This window comes from Lathyrus oleraceus, chromosome 1 (assembly GCF_024323335.1).
Source record: "Lathyrus oleraceus cultivar Zhongwan6 chromosome 1, CAAS_Psat_ZW6_1.0, whole genome shotgun sequence".
Classification (NCBI taxonomy): Eukaryota; Viridiplantae; Streptophyta; class Magnoliopsida; order Fabales; family Fabaceae; genus Lathyrus; species Lathyrus oleraceus.
In genome coordinates, this window is record NC_066579.1 from 252,580,096 (window position 1) to 252,599,101 (window position 19,006).

Genomic DNA, 19,006 nt, shown 5'->3' on the forward strand with positions numbered 1-19,006 from the left:
AATTTATATATTCTGTCTACAATAATCATTCTATTAATTTTAAATCCATTGCCTTTCATTATATTATTTGTAGGTACGTTTCTCCGAGTGAAGCATCTTGGAGGATATTCTCCTTTCCATGACAAGGATCAAAAGCAAAAAAGGGCTTAAGATATTAATCCATGACAAGGATAACCATCCATTGAATTCTACAACAAACGCCGTGTTCAAAGAAGTTTTTGAAAACTTATAGAACGTAAGTTTTTCATTAGTTATATTATATCAACAAATTTCGTTGTTTATTATTAGAATTTTATTGAATGAGTTGTATAAAATATACATTATGTTTTAACATTTGTTTATATGGATGTAATTGTTTTTTACAGGGTAATGAATCATCACTTCCTAAAAGGTTGCGGGCAGGTTTTGTATAAACCCAGTTTTTTAAGGACCAAAGAATTGTACGAAGTTAAATCATTTTTGTTGCTGGACTTATTTCTCACAATTTTAACTAAAATTGTGAACCTTTTGTTTCAATATCTTTTGTTGCATTAAACCTTATTGTATCAATTGCAATTAATTTCAACATTTGGTAGTATTCATTACTATATTTTAAAACAAACGAGGTTCTCGTATTTCTTTTACATGGTTGATGTATTTTGATTAAATAATCATTTATTATGAAGGTTAATATTTACGCTTTTATACCTCAAATTAGTAACAGATTGGAAAATTTTATCCATTACTAAATAAATATATTTTTATTTCTTATGTCCAAAATCTCAATGATAAATAGAATGTTTATTCATAACATTAACAATGGAATGTTTATTATATATCAATATACCAATAAATTGTAAAAATATTTTTGTATTATATTTTTTGATTATTTCCTTAATATAGTATACAAAAAAATTAAGCAAATTATATTACTATAAATTAATAATGTTTTACTTTATTATGTCCCAAACTGGAAAAAGTTATTTGTGAAAATTTTTTGAACCCATTTATTGATCATTTAACATCCATTACATTAAAAAAAACTCTTATGCAATAAATTTGTGTACGTTGATCCAATCATATATATATATATATAAAAAAAAATATTATATTTTAATTTTTTTAAAATAAATTATTGCACTTGCGCGGCCCGTGCGAACGCACAAGTCCTTTACTAGTTATGATATAAAAAAAACGAAATTATGAAGGGTTTTACAAAATTGTCATTTATTAATGATATTGAAAAGAGAAATTAACATCATTGAAATGAGAGAGAATAATAAATATTTAAGGGTATAATAAGAAAAATAAGAGTAATGATTCATTGATGTTATAAAACGACTTATAATGTGATACAAAATATTTTTTCAAACGGATTTATAATAAAAAATGGAGATAATAATAAAAGTTAAATTAAAGAACTAATTTATAATATTTTTAATTGAAAAATTAAAAAATTAAAACAAAATATTAAATTAATAAATTAAGTTAGGGTGACAGAATGTACCACTTAACCCGCACAATACGCTATAAATAAATAAACTAAAGCGCCAAATTCAATTCGATTTCCGTTTCCGTTAGTTCTATCTAAAAAGAAAATGCGAACTCGCTATCTGAACAACGACTACTTCACTCTCCCTCCATCCCAACGCCACGAAACCATCCCTTTCCTCCACCTCCCTGTACCTCGCCTCCCTACGCCGCTTTCCTCCGCCGTCGACCACCACCTAAACTTCTACTCCCCTCTCCCCGACGTCTCCCTCTACATCGATCCTTTCCCGATCCACTCCGCACTCTCCTTCTTCCTCTCCTCTGTCCTCCCTCACAAAATCGCGATTCCGAATCCAGATCCGTCCTCCTCCGTTTCCGATTATCCAAATAACAATGTTAGTTTTACTCTACGCTTTGTTTCTCCAATGGATAATTAGTGTATATCGTCACTGTTAGTATTTCATTTCAATCTGAAAATTGAGATTCTACGTGTTCGTCACTGTTCTCGTTGCTTTTGGATGTTTAGAATGCGCTGCTGAGAGAAGCAGATTTTATCTTCGAAGATCATGTCACCGATGCTGATATTGAATTTTCCAAAGTATGTTAACGCTTCTTGTACTCTGAAATTTTTATTTATGTAGTTTATTGATTTTGTTAGAGCTTATTTTCGTATTGTTCGCAGGAGAGTAAAACCGTTGCTCGTAGTAATGAAAATGAAGTCGCTTATGAAGCGTTTCAATTTGAAACACCTGAGCAGCTGGACACACTCTTGGTGATATGCATGTTTCTAATTGTAGCTATAATAATAACTTGTTCTGTTTATACCATTTCTTTTTCTTTCAATCTTCAACTTGATTCATTTTATTTATTTTTTAGTTTTAAAGGAAAGTGTATGCTAATTGAACTAGTGTTTGAATTCGCGTCACATGAAATAGTGTTTTATTTAAACTCTTATGGGCTAGGGTTCTATGGCGCCACTATAGCTGTTATTTGACAACACTTTGTAGTTGTATTCAATAAAGTATTGTGAAACTATAACAATTTGTTCAAATTCTACTATGTTATAGCGCTCCTATTCAACAACATTGATGCTAACTTCTTGTACGTTTAGTATCTTAATTCAATCCTTACATTTTTATTTGTATTTTAAAGGAAAATGTATGCTTCACAGTGAAGGAGAGAATGGAAATGCTGTCTCATACTCCAGAGGTTGAAAATAGCATGGTAACTACTTTTATTACACCTTGTACTGTTGCTGAAGATTTTTGGGCTTGCATCCTCTAAGTCCGAACTGTATAAAGTGTAGTTTTTACTGGAGTAATAACATTGCCTCTGTTAAGACATGTGGTTGGGTCTAACTCAACCCTACAAAACCGTTGGTAGAGTGAAGACTGCCCCCACTTATAAACACATGTTCAAGCCATATATTATCCGATGTGGGACTCTTACCAACTTCATTCTTGTAAACTTTGATCAGATAGTCTCATTAGGTATAATACATCTCGATACATACTAATTTTTCATAGTCGGTTATTTATTGTGGGCGTGTTTGTTGAATTTGCAATACGAAGGAGCTCAATATACTTTGTTTTAGTTTCCTACTTCTTGCATCATTCAGGAATAGGATTGAATTCTTCAGACATCAGAGTGGATTTAAAGGAACATATGTTATATAGAGATAGGACATGGGCAAAGACTCAATTCTTCTTTATTCATGTGTGCTTGTCTCCAAATTTCATTGAGAACAAGTTTCTATGTTTTCCTTGCAGGAAATGTTTATGTCTGAGTCATTGATGCAGTACTCTTACGAGGATCTGGACTCAGTATCAAGGATGGAAGACGTTATTTCTGAGTACCTAAACGGGGAGAATGCATGTGCTTTAGAAGGTAATATTTCTGTTCAGCACCTACCATACTCTGACAAAAAGACATTTCTCATTTTGGAAGTGGATGAAGAACGTTTGGGAATTCCCACAAGGTTATCTATGGGAGATATTGTTGAATCATATTTTGAGAATCTCAGACCTCAAAGTTTTGATGAACAATATCAGTCCATAGCAGAGGGAAGGGAACTGTTGGATTCTAAAGTGTATGACGTGGTGAAGTTGTTCTCAGAGGACTGTGTATCAAAGAAGAGTTTGATCTTATCAGATCTATTTCCTGAAAGAGATTTCTTAAATATGTTGGAAAATGAACATGTGGATGGGACATTGCAGGCTGATAGTGATCTGTTAGTGAATCTAATTACCTTCCAGGAGTTTGTGTTCCTTGATGAAGATATGATTAATAATACCTTTGAAGCTTTTTATGATACAAAAGCATTGAATGATCTTGAAGCAAGTGTCTGGATGTTCAAAAAAGAGTTTAATTTTAAGAGTTTTGATGAATTGGTTGTTAGTAATGAAATGGCACTAGTAGACGACACATTCAGATCATTGCCTGTACCTGTAATCTCTGACCACATAAAGATGATTTATGTACATGATATCATTGGAGAACTATTTTCAAACATGAAGACCCAACCTCTATCTGCATCTGATGGAATTTACTTAAACTGGGATCTACTGGAAGAAGATAAATGCAATTACAATATATCTAATTGGTATCAGAACATATGGGCCAAGATAGATATGAAAAACCATGATTTCAGAGAAAAATCTTTTGACAATAGAAAAATGATCTTTGATCTAGTTTTTTTTGGTGATTCAATAGTTGAGTGTGACCATAAAAATAGTAAAGAGTTGCAGAATTTGCTTTGTGATAGAATTTCTCAGCTTGACAGTCAGCCTGTAGAATTTGCTGTGAGCACACTTTTAGAACATGGATCTTCCAATAAAGGATGTCGAGAACAATTACTTGAAAAATACGCACAGAGGAAGTCTATGTCAGATATCAGCAACCTTCGTGATACTACAGGTAAATGTGACCTTCATCAAAGTGAGGAGTTGCAAAAGTTGCTTTCTGATAGCATTTCTCAGCCTGTAGAATTTGCTGCAGGCAAATTATTAGACAATGGGTCTTTCAATCAAGGACATCAAGAACAATTACCAGAAAGAAATGTTGAGAGGGTTTCATTATTATTTAAGTCTATGTCAGAAATCAGCAACCTTGATTATTTCTTAAACCCTCAAAAAGCAACTGTTAAGGAGAGTTGTTATTCTGCAGTAGACTCCACCAATGTTAACGTTAATATTCCAAAATATGCATCCACTGCATTGAAACCTGGTATACAATCACAAGGATGGCGCACTGTTCTGCATAGAGTTAAGCTGTCTGATAATATTGTGGCTCTTGCTAGATATTTTGGAAAAAGCTATCTGGCCATTTTGCAGAGTGATACAGAGCTGACAAAGACACATAAATCAGATGTTCATTGTTTTGAATTGCTGAGTCTTCAAAAGCACAAACTGATTGAATTCCATGTAAATGGAAATAATATGGCGTTTATTGTGTTAAGTGCAATTAAACAGGCAGTTTGGTACTTATGTTTCTATGGTCTCAATCCAGCATGCTTGTATCTAGAAAAACTATGTCAAAACATGGGCTACTTGAAATCAAGATTAGGCATCCTCCAATCTTTGATCAAAGATGAAAACAGGAAGATGGAAAACAATATTACTATGGCACACTCATCGCTAACAATTGTTAAGGAAATTTTACAGGGAAACATCAAACAGGATAGTTTGAAAGCTTTAATTGTGGCTGAAGAAGTATTCTGGTGGTCTTTGAAAAATCTCCTTCTCTCCCTGAGGTTATCATTTGGTGAACTAAATGACTCTTACCGTAATCTGCCCGAGGAATCTAATACTAAAATGATGGAACTTCTGAGTTCAGACTGCTTGCTGGTTTCATACAAGTAAGCATTTGTTTCAGAATATTTTTTCAGTATTGTTAATCAATCTCTGAAACTAGCAGTTTGTTCAAGTTTAGCGATTCTGCAGTCTTATAGCACCGTTTTGTACTAAATTGCATTTCGCATGACAATAGTAGTTTGTTCAAATTCCGCTACGCTATAGCCATTATTTGACAACAGTGATTTTATTTATCATGCATAAGTGAAATTTAAATTTTTCATACCACATCTTTTGCATTCTTTATTCAAACTTTCTCAAATGATATACCTTTTCAGTAAGGGTATTTAAGTAGTGAAGTGCACTTTTCTTGAGTTTGCATCTGATGTATAGTACTTCTAGACTTGGTCAACAACAAATTCTTAAAGTTATACTTTCTTCTTAGGTTTTATAACCTATGTCCTGATACAAGCAAGATAAGAATAGAAATGGCATCATGAGAGAAAACGTAGGGGTTACTACTATTGTAGAAAAATGTCGGTAGAATCTTGTATTAGGTAGACATATTTAGAGACTCAGAGAAACACTAGTTAGGAGGGTAGACTGATGGATTATAGTTCATTTGTTAGAAATAGAGAAAGATCAACACAAACTTTAATTCATACCATTATTTAAGATTTTGAGTTAAACAGTAAATTTCTAAATAAGACCATGACATTATACTCAGACATTATTTGATCCATGCAGTTAACCATACCTAGTAGAAGAAACTTTCATTGTTGTTGTTGAGTGTCCTATTGACATTAGTTAATGAATAATAAATGAAAAATGTTTATTGAAAAATCCATCATTTAATACATCGGTAACCTAAAAAGTTCTAGTTTTCGTTTAATATTTTCAAGTTTTGAATCTTTTCAAACATTAGCATACTACTCCCTCCGTTCCTTTTTAAGTGTCATTTTTTAACTTTTTACATGTATCAAGGAAACGAATCATTATTGTTACTTTTCAAACTATAATTCTTCTTTTACCTATAATACCCTTAATTATTTATTACATTCACTTTGTTTTTTCTCTCTCTTTAATAATTATCTAGGGGTAATTTTGACAAAATTACAATTAATACTACTTTGAACTTTGCAAATGACAATTAAAAAGAAACAATTTTTTTTCAAAAAAGTGACACTTATAAAGGAACGAGGGAGTATGAAGAATCTGAAATATGACTCATTCCTAGTAGAAGAAACTTTGATTGTTATTGTTGAGTGTCCTATTGACATTAGTAAATGAATAATAAATGAAAAATGTTTAATGTAACCTAAAAAGTTCTGGTTTTCGTTTAATATTTTCAAGTTTTAAATCTTTTCACAATTAGCGTATTATGAAGAATCTGAAATATGACTCATACTTGAACTAAATTTAAGATTTAAAATCTCTCGGGTAAAAAGATACAAAAAGTGCATGCAACTTGCAGTTCGAAAAATATGAACTTGGTGCTACTAATATTTTAAAATGCCACGTACTTCCTTTCTATTTTTTCAATTCAATTGATTACATCGTAAGTTGTGAACATCTTGCAGCACATAGTAATTTTTGGTGAAACGCTTTAGGTCATACTTTCTGCTATTAAACCAATTAATTGCTTTGTTAACTTACGTCATGTTTCTCCATTGTTTCCATTCAACAAATTTGGCATTATTTTGTAATTCTAATGCAGCAATATAATTTTTGTGTGGACTGTTTTATATCATATACTTCTGCAATGAAACTAAGTAATTACTTTGTTAATTGAAGGCATGTTTCTCCATTATTTCCATTCAACAAGTTTGGCATTATCTTGGAATATGGTGGTCCAAATGGTTCTTCTAGAATATCTGAATTTCCATCAAATTCAGTTGGATTGCTTAATCTTCATTTTTTGACGGTTGAATTGAATGACCATGCCGTTCTCAAAGCACTCTGTCAAGGTGTTGAAACACCAATGTTGCCGGTAATCCTGTGTGATTATAGATAGTTTAATTCTTATAAATTCTAGACTGTATATACCGTTGATATTTGTAAATATAATATTAAGAATATTTGTATATCGAATAGTTTCACATCGACTATATCATGTAATTAGTTATAATCTCTCTATATATAATAAAGTCTCCGTAGTGCTTTTCAAGACATACGATTTATTCAAATGTCTCTTAGTCTCTTGTATTTCAACATGGTATCTAGAGCCTGCTAAGAGACAATTCTTTCTTCGCCGTGCTTTACCCGGTCGACCCACTGTCTTCCGGTGAGATTTTTTTTTTACAAACTGTATCATCACTCCGGTTTGCTTCTCACTTTTCAAAATTCTCCGGTAACCTACCAATAGAAGCGCCTCTTCCGATCTAGCTGTTCCCCACTTTTCATCGGCAGAAACCTCCGCACGTGACAGCAGGTCCGACAGCCGATCCCGACAACTTTTCCACCGCTCCACTCTCCATAGGCCAATTGTTTCAGATCCGATACTCATGGCTACTCCTCATAACTTTACGCCAAACTACGATGATTTCCTCAGGTGGTATCAGAATTATCAGAATTTAGATTCTACTGCTTCGGTAGCACACACTGGTAATTCATCTGCTTGTCTCTCTCAATCATCTTTTCTTGGATCTTGGATCCTTGATTCTGGTGCGTCTGATCATGTTACCGGTAATAAAAATCTTTACTCTTCCCTCTCTACATCCGGTTTCTTACCTGCTATAACTTCTGCCAATGGTTCTCAAACCCGATCCGAAGGGATTGATACTGTTTGAATTCTACCTTCTCTCTCGGTTACTTCTGTCCTCTATGTACCTAATTGTCCATTTAATTTACTTTCAGTCAATCGTTTAACTCGTTCTCTTGATTGTAGTGTCACCTTCACTAATAATAATGTTACCCTGCAGGATCGGAGTTCGGGACGGACGATTGGTGTCGGATGTGAGTCTCAAGGCCTTTATTACCTCTCAGTGTCATCTCAGACATGCTCAGCCAAAGATTCTCCACTCACTATCCATGCTCAGTTAGGTCATCCCAGTGTTTCCAAACTACATAAGTTAGTGCCAAATTTATCGAAAGTATCTAATTTACATTGTGAGTCGTGTCAGCTAGGGAAACACACTCGTGGTCAGTTTCCCAATCGAGTCAAAAAACGAGCTTCGTCCCCTTTTGCTTTAGTTCACACCGATGTTTGGGGTCCCTCGCGTACTGTCTCTACTCTTGAGTCTAGGTATTTTGTCACCTTTATTGGTGATTTTTCACGTTGCACGTGGTTATTCTTAATGAAGAATAGATCTGAATTATTTTCTATTTTTGAACAATTCTATCAAGAAATAAGAACTCAATTCGGCATGTCTATCCGTACCTTAAGAAGTGACAATGCCCGTGAATATTTATCTCAACAATTTCAGAATTTCATGTCACGCAATGGTATTCTCCATCAAACATCTTGCCTTCACACACCTAAACAACATGGGGTAGCCGAACGCAAAAATCGGCATCTTGTAGAAACCACTCGGACCCTACTTCTCCATGGTAATGTTCCACTTCGGTTTTGGGGGGATGTTGTGCTAACGGCATGTTATCTTATAAATCGCATGCTCTCATCTGTCCTTAACAATAAAATCTCTCATTCAATCATTTTTCCCAATTTCCCACTTCACCCAATTCCTCCCCGAGTCTTCGGGTCCACATGTTTCGTACGCAATCTCTCTCCTGGTCTTGATAAACTCTCAGCTCAATCACTAAAGTGTGTCTTTCTTGGTTATCATCGATCCCAAAAAGGTTACCGTTGTTATTCACATACTCTACAACGATACCTAGTATCGACCGATGTTACCTTCTTCGAGTCGGTTCCATATTTCGAGTCCAGTCACGTAACTCCAGAACCCATTCAAGAAAGTACTCCCACACCTTTTCCAGCAGTTATTAATGTCCCATCTACCATTATCCCCCATCAATCTAGGGCTCCTAACCCACCCACTTCTCGACCACTTCAAACATATCAGCGTCGTCACCCAACGCCTGTCGTCCCTGTCCCTGAGGTCATACCTGTCCATGAGGTCATTGCAGACTCTCCTCCGACGCCTCCGCCATCACCGGATCTGATCCTGCAACCTGAGTCCGATCTTCCGATTGCCCTTCGAAAAGGTATACGTCAAACACGAAACCCTTCGAAAAGATATATGATATGATGTGCAAATGAATATCAAAAACACTTATCTATAAGTTTCTGAGTATTTATCTGTTTTTTTAGAAGATTATAAAAATGTTAGTTGCACAATTTCTACTTTCAGAAATAATGCTTTGCAATATAGTCAGATGACATTGTATCTCCTGTTTTATGATGTAAATAAGTACAGGAACACTGTAATATGGTTTATGATAGATTCAACTGGTATTGGAAAGAGAAATCAGAAATAATCAATGGAAATAGACTCTTTTATTAGGAACAATTCCCTGGATCAATATGATACAGATCTGGAAATCAAATGTTATCATTTGTCAAATTGTCACCTTTTTAATTGGAATTACTGAATTAACTGCATCAACTGATTGTTAATCTTATCTCTTGGGTTATACTTTTTACCAATAATTATGCAAGAATATTAAAAACTCACTCATGCAACTAACAATGGTTGTCTGCCAGGAAACTGAGACTCCTCTTATTTTCAATCACAAGGAAAGTATGGTGAATCGAAAATTAGAGCGACTACTGAACTTTTATCCTACGGAACAACGCCATGATATAAAATCTTCAAAGGCTGCACTTGAAACAGACAATTTTATGCCTCTAATTCCGGCTGTGGAAACTGAGAATAACCATCAAAGCTTAGAGTCTTTTACTGGATCAATTATCATTGTCAATACTCAAAATGTAGATAAGGAAATGATAGTGTCCAGAAGAAGCTCTTACCAAGTAATTCTTGCGTTGGAGAAAAGAGGAATTCAAGTTGCTGAACGTGATTTAGATTTACCAGTGGATATTATATTAAGTTCAGCAGTTTGTTTGGCATGGTATGATAGTACAAACCTCTGGAAGAAAGCAACTCCCGCGACTGAGGCATCTTCAAGCTTGCCTTTATGTATCGATAATATTGCAACTGATGTTCTGCCATTGCTTAGTTTTTACTTCTGTGGATGCTTTCTGGTAATCAGTTTTTCCATTTTAGAACTTTCCTTAAACCCCATTTGAATGATTAATGTCTCACTGAGTAAAAACATTCTAAAATAAGCACCATCTGGAAGGGGAATAACGGATTTTCATCATTTTGAATTTTATATTATTATATACATGGAAGATATAATCTTTTATTACCATGGAACTGATAAACATAGTTTACTGAATCTGATTTTGTTGCTATATAATGGTGGTTGTTTAATATATTATATTGACGACCTGTTCGTTGAACTGGCTTTAATATGTTTCGTTCTCCTTTCAGGTCTTTGAAGGGGAATTTAACTTTCTTTCAACTGTTATGGAATACTCGGATGGACTTTATGCAGCAGCCACAAGCCTGGGAATGGATTTGCAGATCTTCTTCTCTTACTCACCAGAGTTGACCAATAAAATTATGATAAACTGCATTAAGAGTACTGCCATTCAGACAAGAGGTCTGTATTCTAAAATGCCTGATTCAGTAACTCTAGCAGAGTCCTTTCTTACACAATTTCCTGGAATAAATCCTTTAACAGCACAGTCTATACTAACTTTAGGGGTCACACTCAATGAGTTCCTCACGTGGTCACACGAACAAAGGGTACACGTTTTAGGAAAATATAATGTTCCTGAACAAAGTCTTTCTCTATTGAGCATCTTCTGCAAATATGGGGAAAGGGAGGATTCCAAATCAATAATGACAGACTGCTCTTCTTCGGTATCTTCTGGTCCAGACTCAGATAGGTGTCGGTTTTATCAATTTGACAATAAAAGAAAAAGACCAAACCCTGTAGTCATTGATCAGAGTGATGAACTATGTTTTGATGAGTTGTTGCAATTCAAAACACTAAACCAAGTAGTTGAGGCTGTCCCTGGTCCGTCTACCTTGCAAAATCCTTATGATCTTGGTATGTCAAAAGATGCTTGGAGATCTAGAGACTCGGGAAAAGCTAGTTTGCACATGAGTGATCCATTTTACCAAAAGCAAAATAACATTGCGACAACAATGAGAAACCACTCCAGAGTCTCCCCATCATCATGGAACTGCAAAGCTCCCCAAATATATGAGCAGCTAGAACAGCCCAGTTTTTCTTTGAAAAATAAAGGGTTGGCTCAAAATGAAATAATGGATAATGATTTGATGGGGAAAAATTTGAAATGGCACAACCTTGGTAAATTTGAGAAGCTGCACGAGGGCATCAAAGGTGAAGTTGTTGACTTGACTAATAGTCCTCTATTAGATGAAAGCTTCTCCATTTCTGAATCCATGTATTTCCCAAATCGGATAGATGAGACAGAGAAAGATCATTTGAGAAAGAATAAAATTTTAAGGAAATTGTCATTTGGTAGCAGCATTCACTCAGAAACCAACTCAATATGGAGATCAATGAAAGATACAGGGGAAGTTGATCACCATGCAGAACCAGATTTTGGAAAAGATACATTTCCTCTTGATTTCAATCCCCATGGAAACATTGATTCAACTCCAGTAAGAAACTTAGGAGGATTAACCTTCGAGGAGGGAGTATCATATTTGAGTGAAACTCCACTCTCACGTGTCCGCAGGTCAGCTACTCCATTAAAGCATTCACCTTGGACAACTGAATTTATTAATAAAGTAAAAGAAAAGAGCAAATTGCGTCAAAAATCAGTATTGTGTGGGAATTCCAGTTCTTTTTTTGGGTATCAGGGGAATATTTCGAAAGCTTCTAAGAAGAGAAGTCCCTCTACACTTGATTCCTTTAGGTACCAACCTAGTAAAACACCTGGAAATATCCAGGAACAGAAAAGACAGAAGCAATCCGGACAATCTTCAAACTCAGCCAAGAAAGGAAGATATCCCGTTCCCATATCCTCATGGACTCCTAATGACAAGAGATCGACAATGGTACGTTTTACATCCCATGTATTGGTCTTAAAGTGAATTTCCATTTAATTGCAGTGATATTTGCTATTCCTAGTTTATACTTGAGTTCCAAGCAACCATTTATATGCATGACAATTAAGATTTAATAAGCTTGAAAAGTGTTAAAACAGTTCTATAATACACCCATTGATATACTGCAATACAAATATTTATGAAAATATTTTAAGAATTAATAAAACAGCGACATAATAATAAAATGTGATTTATACTCTAGTTTAAGAATTAGTAAAAAAAATACTCTGTAGTGAAATCAAACTCATGAGATTTGGTATTGAGCATATTTATTTTGGGGGATTTAGTGACATTATATTACACAACATCTTTCCTTCTGTCCTATTATTCATTGACTTTCAGTCTATGGCAGGCACTAACATTTGGGAAGAGTGCAAGTGGAGCTCAAACTAAGCTCGTCTGGAGTGATAAAAGAAAGATTCCAAATCAGGCACAGTAATCTATAACTGGAGAGAAGAATGGAGATTTATATTATTGATACTTGGTTTAATAACATTTTGAAATGTAGTTTGGTAAAAATATAACTACAAATACATCTCACATGATTTAAGTTTCACATATTCAGTTTAGTTTCCTCTATAGTAAACTCCCAATTCAATTATCAAAAAAAGGAAGTGAAACTGTCAATTCAGTTACTGACAGTTACTTTCCGGACTGGTCATATATCCAACATTTCTCCACCAAAATGATCAAATTGTTGATAAATGAAAACCCATGTCCACATAACTTATCTCATATGACATCGACCCTTCAAAATTTGGACCAAGTGATCAAGCAAATTTCAATGAGGTGAAACTTTTGCTTAACGTACAAGAATAGGTTACAATGTATGAACTGATCAAGCAAATTTGGACCAAGTGATCAAGCAAATTTGAATGAGGTGAAACTTTTGCTTAACGCACAAGAATATGTTGCAGTGTATGAAGTGATCAAGCAAATTTGGACCAAGTGATCAAGAAAATTTGAATGAGGTGAAACTTTTGCTTAACGCACAAGAATATGTCGCAGTGTATGAAGTGCACACTCACATTGGATACAACACACAATCGAATATTTTGTTTTTGTTTCTCTTAATTTACTCATCACAAAAGAGACAGGAATTTGGAAAAGATAAAAATAATGTGACATATCCAAATAAATCAATCAGCCATGGTTATATTATAAAAGGTAATATAGAAGTAGTTACAGATCAAGTGGTATATATATGATAACATTAACTCTTCATACCCTTTTGGTCTCTACAACATGCAAAGAAGGACCAAGTGGATAAACTATAATCACTTTCTTGAGAATGAATTGACGACATTGATTATGCTTGGGCAAATCCAGTTGGACTATAATCATCTTCCTCTACATTGTCAAAAACAGCTTTCCCAGTTATCATTTTTATAGCTATTTCTGAAACTTCAACAAACCATTCATCCTCTGGCAAAACACTGCCATTCAAGTCTCTTTGGTTAGTACTATGAAGCAGTAGAAAAAGAAAGATAGATAATTGCATGATATATATGTACCTCATGGGATCTATCCCTGTAGCAGCAACAGCATCAATAGCCCTACCAATAATGTTTTTAATAGCTTGATGCAGATGACGAGACAAGTAACGACCTTGTGATGAAAATATCATCACAAATTGCATGTCCAAATAAAGCTGCACAAGTTATTTACCTTTAAGTTTCTAAAATCAACATCTAAAGCTTTTTAATACTCAAGCTTAATAAATCATTTACCTGTTGAAGGCCGATAGGACCCAAAGGAGTTGGGCCTGTTTCAATTTCTTCCCAAAAGGCTTGGTCATCAGAAAGCCATAGTATCACTGTTTCTGCAAGTCTCATCAATAAAATAGTTGCAAACCTTTCCCTTCCCACAAATACATCTGATACAATGCCTGCCACTCCAGTAAGCTTTACAAAAAGCTCCTGAACAATAATATTCGAAATGGTCAACCTTATTATACTCTATCTATTAATGAGACTTCATATTGAAGACATCTCCGGTGTCTGACACACATAGAAGTCTAGAGCTATAGCCAAAGGAAGCACGAAGCATCCTATGATTATTTACCTGAAAAATTGGAGAAGGAAACCATTCAGGTATCTCCCCTTTCTCTTCCATGCTCAAATAAATTTGAGCATTCAAAAGCGGCTCTCCATCTTCAGTGAAGATCAGTTCAAGGGCATGTTGTCTGCAGAAACTGTCTCTCAAACGATCAACTTCGCGCTGAAATCTCTTCTTCAGTTCACGCTGTTCTGGAAGTCTTTGTTTATCCGGCGCTCTTCTCTGAGAATCATCATCGCCTTTTGTGATAACTGAAAGTTTGATAACAGCGCGCGGTAGCAGCTCGTCAGCTAGCAATATTGCGTTGGCTAGCAATGCTATCTGTTGCGTTTCTGTCTCAGCAATCTTAACAATTTTGGGTCCAGTGCCTTCTAGATTCTCAATCACAGCCGAACCCGGCATTGCGTTTATTAACAGATTGACATAGAAGCTGAAAACTTGGTGAAGTCCTTCTAATGCAAGGCCATCCAATTGTAGGATTTCAAGTGGCCCTACATCTTCAAAAATTTCCTACATATTCTCAAAAAAAAGTGTTACTTGATATTTTCCAATTCAAATCCTAATAATAAATAGACGGATTTATATAATTAAGTAGTCACCTGAACCATAGAGTTGAATTTGTGAGCACTGATTGAAAGCTTTGGCTGGTTTGAATTCAAACTAGAATAAGAAGAAACTGGAGGTAGGCCAGTATTATTATTCCTACTTGTTGGCGCGTATGCGAGCAACCAATCATCCGCAGCAGCTAAAGCAGCACTACTTTGTTCAATTCTTTTCAAATTTGTGTGAAGTGCTTGTTCAACAAATGGTCTAAAATGTTTAACTAACACAGGTGAAAGTGCCATCCCACTAGCCTCTAAAAGATGACAGTGACTAAGACAAACATGAACACATTCAGATGCGATTCTAAGACCTCCTGATGCAGCTATCGAGACGAGAATCCGTTTCTTAAGGAGGAGCGAAAAATGCTCGGCCTGTCTTACTGCCCAAGTTACTAGCTCAGAAGTATACGCAGGTTCTTCTCCAGCAAAAACTGTCAAAGAATCCGATGCTGCTTGTGAAATGGTTGAAAAAACAAGGTGTGAAATTGATGCAGTGTATGCACTTACTCCTCCATAAGTTGTGGACTCGAGACTTTGCATGTTACGGCTCAACTTTTCTTTGTGAGATTTAAGTAGTAACGTATGAGCACGAGGACCGTCCCCGAGTATTTTCAACGCTAACGCTGTTGATCGAATCTCCGCTCCGCGAGTTGATGGTTGGCAGATTGTTTCTGCCAGCTGATCAGCTAGCTTTTGTCTGTGTTCAGTGATGGCATTCTGAAGCGCGTGAAACAAACTCGGACTTAGAGTTTTCCCTTGTATAATTTCTTTTGTCATTTTTTCTCCTTCTTCCAAAGCAGCCATTGATTCATTCACTCTTTTCTCAGCTAGTAGAACATCAAGGGTTTCAAGATATCCTATTAGCCATTTTTCTGTCTTGGATATGTCTGTTTTCTCGTTTATTATATCGTCCATGTCTGAATCTTCGTTTCCGGTCACCAAGGAACCGAGTTGACACCCTTCTGCTAAACCATGCACCAATGCTGCTTGGTTTGATAAAAGGTTTCTCATGGATAGCAGCTCCCCTTCAAGATCTGAAATCTCTTTGGAAGTCCTGCACATAAATATCGCAGAGACTTAGTTTCCAAGATAGCGATAGAAATCATAATCGAGTTTGGCTCACCGTATGAAGGCGGAGTAATTAGCAAGAACACTTTTGCGCATTTCTTCCGCAGAAGCCTTCTTAAGGTCAACAAGATAAGCACACAAGTGCCTAATCTCCTGTAATTAACAAGACATCAGTATTGTGATTGCGGACAATCTAGATCGATGATGTTGCAGGAATAATGGCGATACCTTCTCGTTCATGCTGCGGGATTTGGAAGCAACATAGGCATTGGGATCAAAAGTAGAGCTTTTGAAAACCTTAAGCTTCTCACTGAGTGTGAGATTAGCATCAAGTTCTGCAGAGTTTCCAATGCTTGTGGAAACGGATCCTCTTGGAGTTATGAAAGGTGTGTGATCCAATGACATTGTTTAATTCACTCTCTATCTCTCTTTTTCTGTGTTACAATATTATACTAATACGCATGCGTGCATGCAATAAAACATTACAAATAAGAAATCCCTATGTAATTAGATTGAATTAGAAAGCAAGAACAATATAAAGATGAAGAAGAATCCATCAAAATCTGATATCAGATGTGATAGCTTACAAATATAAGACTAAAACATTGAGATATAGGACTGATCTAATATTTAGGATCTAGTGATTGCAAAAAGAAAACTAACATAGTTTAGAATGATTCAAGACATTTTTGCTTTCATTGATAACAATAATTTCATTCATAATAAAATATCTAGGATCTATTAGACTCGAACACCGAGGGCGTTTATATCATCTTTGGTAGAAAGTTTTCGAAATGGTATGTCAAACAACTTCATTCTAAAAAGGGGCAAATATGATGATGATGATGATGATTGTTATTATTATTATTATTAATATATGTATTTTGAAAACATTTTTTTATTATGATTAATAATAAAATAAAATAAAAATTTACTTGTACAATAATCATTTCAAAAAATATAATTTTTTTTCAATTTTTAATATAACATTAGTTTTTTTTTCCAATTCTATCATCGAATTAATTCTATCGTCATCACTTATCATTTAATATTTTTTACTTTATATATATATATATATATATATATATATATATATATATATATATATATATATATATATATATATCATAATATTTTACTAATTTATTATTATTATTATTATTATTATTATTATTATATGTTCAAAGTCGATCATATAGATTCTAACTGACCATCGTGAATGAACTATAATCCTTCTAAGATCTTCTCAACACACGAGAACCATCTTGCTAGTAAGCACAAGAGATCCAAGTCTCAGGTGCATCCAACGACACTCCGTAATTTACTTTTAACTAATAACAAGTTAATTATTTTCTCTCTATTATATATAGAAAATGCGTTGATTCAGGTATTAAGTTTCAAATTCAATTTCAATTCACTCTTCACTCTCATATACTGACTTGAACCTTAGAGTGTTAACCTTGCAGGCCAACCCCTCTCCCCCTTATCCGAAGTTCAGATGTGCCATTATCTCTGATCCTGTATCCATTTTTGGTTCCAATATGGAACAATGGTGTCTTCTGTGGGAATCAACTTCTAATTCCCGCATTTTCCACAATTTCATGTTCACTATTCAAATTGTTAGTTCATAATCTCCTCAGGTCATGGAATCGAGAGTCTTTGAGATCGAACACGAAGATCCATCGCAATTGATCCCGTCAAGTAGCATTTCAATTTTGATATCCAAAAGTTCCTAATCTCCGATCTTTGCACTTCTAAGAATGGTTGGATCCAAAGCCACTTGTTCAGTCGTTGCGCGAGAAGCCGCTGCCACTTTTGTCCCAGTTCAAGCAGAAATCAATCAACCACTTTCACCTCCTCCGCAAGGCATTGCGAATCCAGGAGAAGAAGCTCAGCTACATCCAAATTTGGTCCAGATTCCTTAGATAGTTGGATTCATCCAAGTTTCGGTGACCATGCCTCTGATTCCACATCCACTCTCACAACTTGAAGCCTTAGTTAACTTTCAACTACTATGAGTTAACCATGGAATGCAAGGCGCGAGCGAGTTACTGAACAACATGTACTACATCGTTCAAATGCAAAATTCATAAGCGATAGAAGAAAGGTTGCTTCGTGTTGAAGAAAACCTCCACAACGTGCCTTAGGGAGGAAGCACCATTTAAGAGTTTGTATCTAGAAGAACTCACACCGCCGTTCTCGAGCCGACCGCGAGGAAGACTTATGAAGCTCCTAAGACAAAGAATCACCAGAGGAGCAGGAAACACCAAAATCCTCCCCAAATTTCCGAGGGAGACCGACGCAGTCATGCTCCTCCTCCGTATCAAGCGGAGAATCAATCATCGAAGAATCAATCGAGATATCCTATATGCTCTCAGATCTTGTACATCAAAATACCAAAGTCCATAGAGAAGCCTCACAAGCTGGGAGAGTACGATGGAAAGGGAGATCCAAACGAGCATGGGCAACTTGTCAATGACCGACTGAATTACTTTAGTGCTGACAAAGCCTCCAAGTGCAAGTTGTTTGCATTAACTTTGGTCGGAACGACCAGTCTATGGTTCAATAGTCTACTGGATGGAAGCATTGAATCATGGAAAAATTCATGTGAACCATTTTCCTTACACTTCACCGCCCGAAAGAGGCATCCGGTGACAGTAGCTGCTTTGAGCGAGATCGTTCAGGGGAAGAAGGAACGCATGCGCTCGTACATATATTGATTTACCCAAGTTGCGGTTAAAGTAAAGGGAGCCGAAGAAGGCCTTAAGTGTTGGATTGACAAGTCAAAGTACTGTCGCTTTCATAAAGGGCACAACCATAAAACTAGCGACTACATCCAGTTGAAGGATTGATCAAAAGAGGTTAGATAATCGATTACATGAAAGGAGGAAAAAGAGAAAGGGAG

The 19,006-nt window shown here is 35.4% G+C and overlaps 2 protein-coding genes across 6 annotated transcripts; one reads left to right on the forward strand and one right to left on the reverse strand.

Moving 5' to 3' along the window:
• Positions 1-1,558: 1,558 nt before the first annotated feature.
• LOC127129743 (protein SHORTAGE IN CHIASMATA 1) lies at positions 1,559-12,933 on the forward strand. 5 transcript variants are annotated; one of them, XM_051058874.1, is made up of 9 exons: positions 1,559-1,865; positions 1,997-2,068; positions 2,153-2,242; positions 2,623-2,694; positions 3,240-5,326; positions 7,056-7,251; positions 9,925-10,425; positions 10,718-12,322; positions 12,716-12,933. In XM_051058874.1, exons 1-9 carry the CDS (start codon positions 1,578-1,580, stop codon positions 12,764-12,766), a joined length of 4,962 nt encoding a protein of 1,653 aa, XP_050914831.1. In that variant the 5' UTR covers positions 1,559-1,577; the 3' UTR covers positions 12,767-12,933. The 5 variants fall into 5 exon arrangements, with proteins under 5 accessions (XP_050914831.1, XP_050914827.1, XP_050914846.1 ...); XM_051058870.1 differs by having other exon boundaries at positions 12,726-12,933; XM_051058889.1 differs by lacking the exons at positions 10,718-12,322; positions 12,716-12,933 and adding an exon at positions 8,183-9,425 and having other exon boundaries at positions 9,925-10,067.
• Positions 12,934-13,508: 575 nt separating this feature from the next.
• LOC127115643 (exocyst complex component EXO84A) lies at positions 13,509-16,916 on the reverse strand. Its single transcript, XM_051047134.1, has 7 exons — positions 16,330-16,916; positions 16,157-16,254; positions 15,031-16,087; positions 14,438-14,941; positions 14,104-14,292; positions 13,888-14,024; positions 13,509-13,809 (listed from the first exon to the last, which is right to left on the reverse strand). The coding sequence occupies exons 1-7, from the start codon at positions 16,504-16,506 to the stop codon at positions 13,683-13,685; spliced, it is 2,289 nt and encodes a 762-aa protein (XP_050903091.1). The 5' UTR covers positions 16,507-16,916; the 3' UTR covers positions 13,509-13,682.
• Between the last annotated feature and the right edge of the window lie 2,090 nt (positions 16,917-19,006).

Coding starts and splice junctions, on each gene's coding strand:
- LOC127129743 (XM_051058870.1), top strand. CDS start 1,578: ATGCGAACTCGCTATCTGAACAACGACTACTTCACTCTCCCTCCATCC. Junction 1,866..1,996: donor CCGATTATCCAAATAACAAT/GTTAGTTTTACT, acceptor TTGGATGTTTAG/AATGCGCTGCTGAGAGAAGC. Junction 5,327..7,055: donor TGCTTGCTGGTTTCATACAA/GTAAGCATTTGT, acceptor TGTTAATTGAAG/GCATGTTTCTCCATTATTTC.
- LOC127115643 (XM_051047134.1), bottom strand. CDS start 16,506: ATGTCATTGGATCACACACCTTTCATAACTCCAAGAGGATCCGTTTCC. Junction 14,942..15,030: donor AATTCAACTCTATGGTTCAG/GTGACTACTTAA, acceptor GAGAATATGTAG/GAAATTTTTGAAGATGTAGG. Junction 13,810..13,887: donor ACAGGGATAGATCCCATGAG/GTACATATATAT, acceptor CTTGAATGGCAG/TGTTTTGCCAGAGGATGAAT.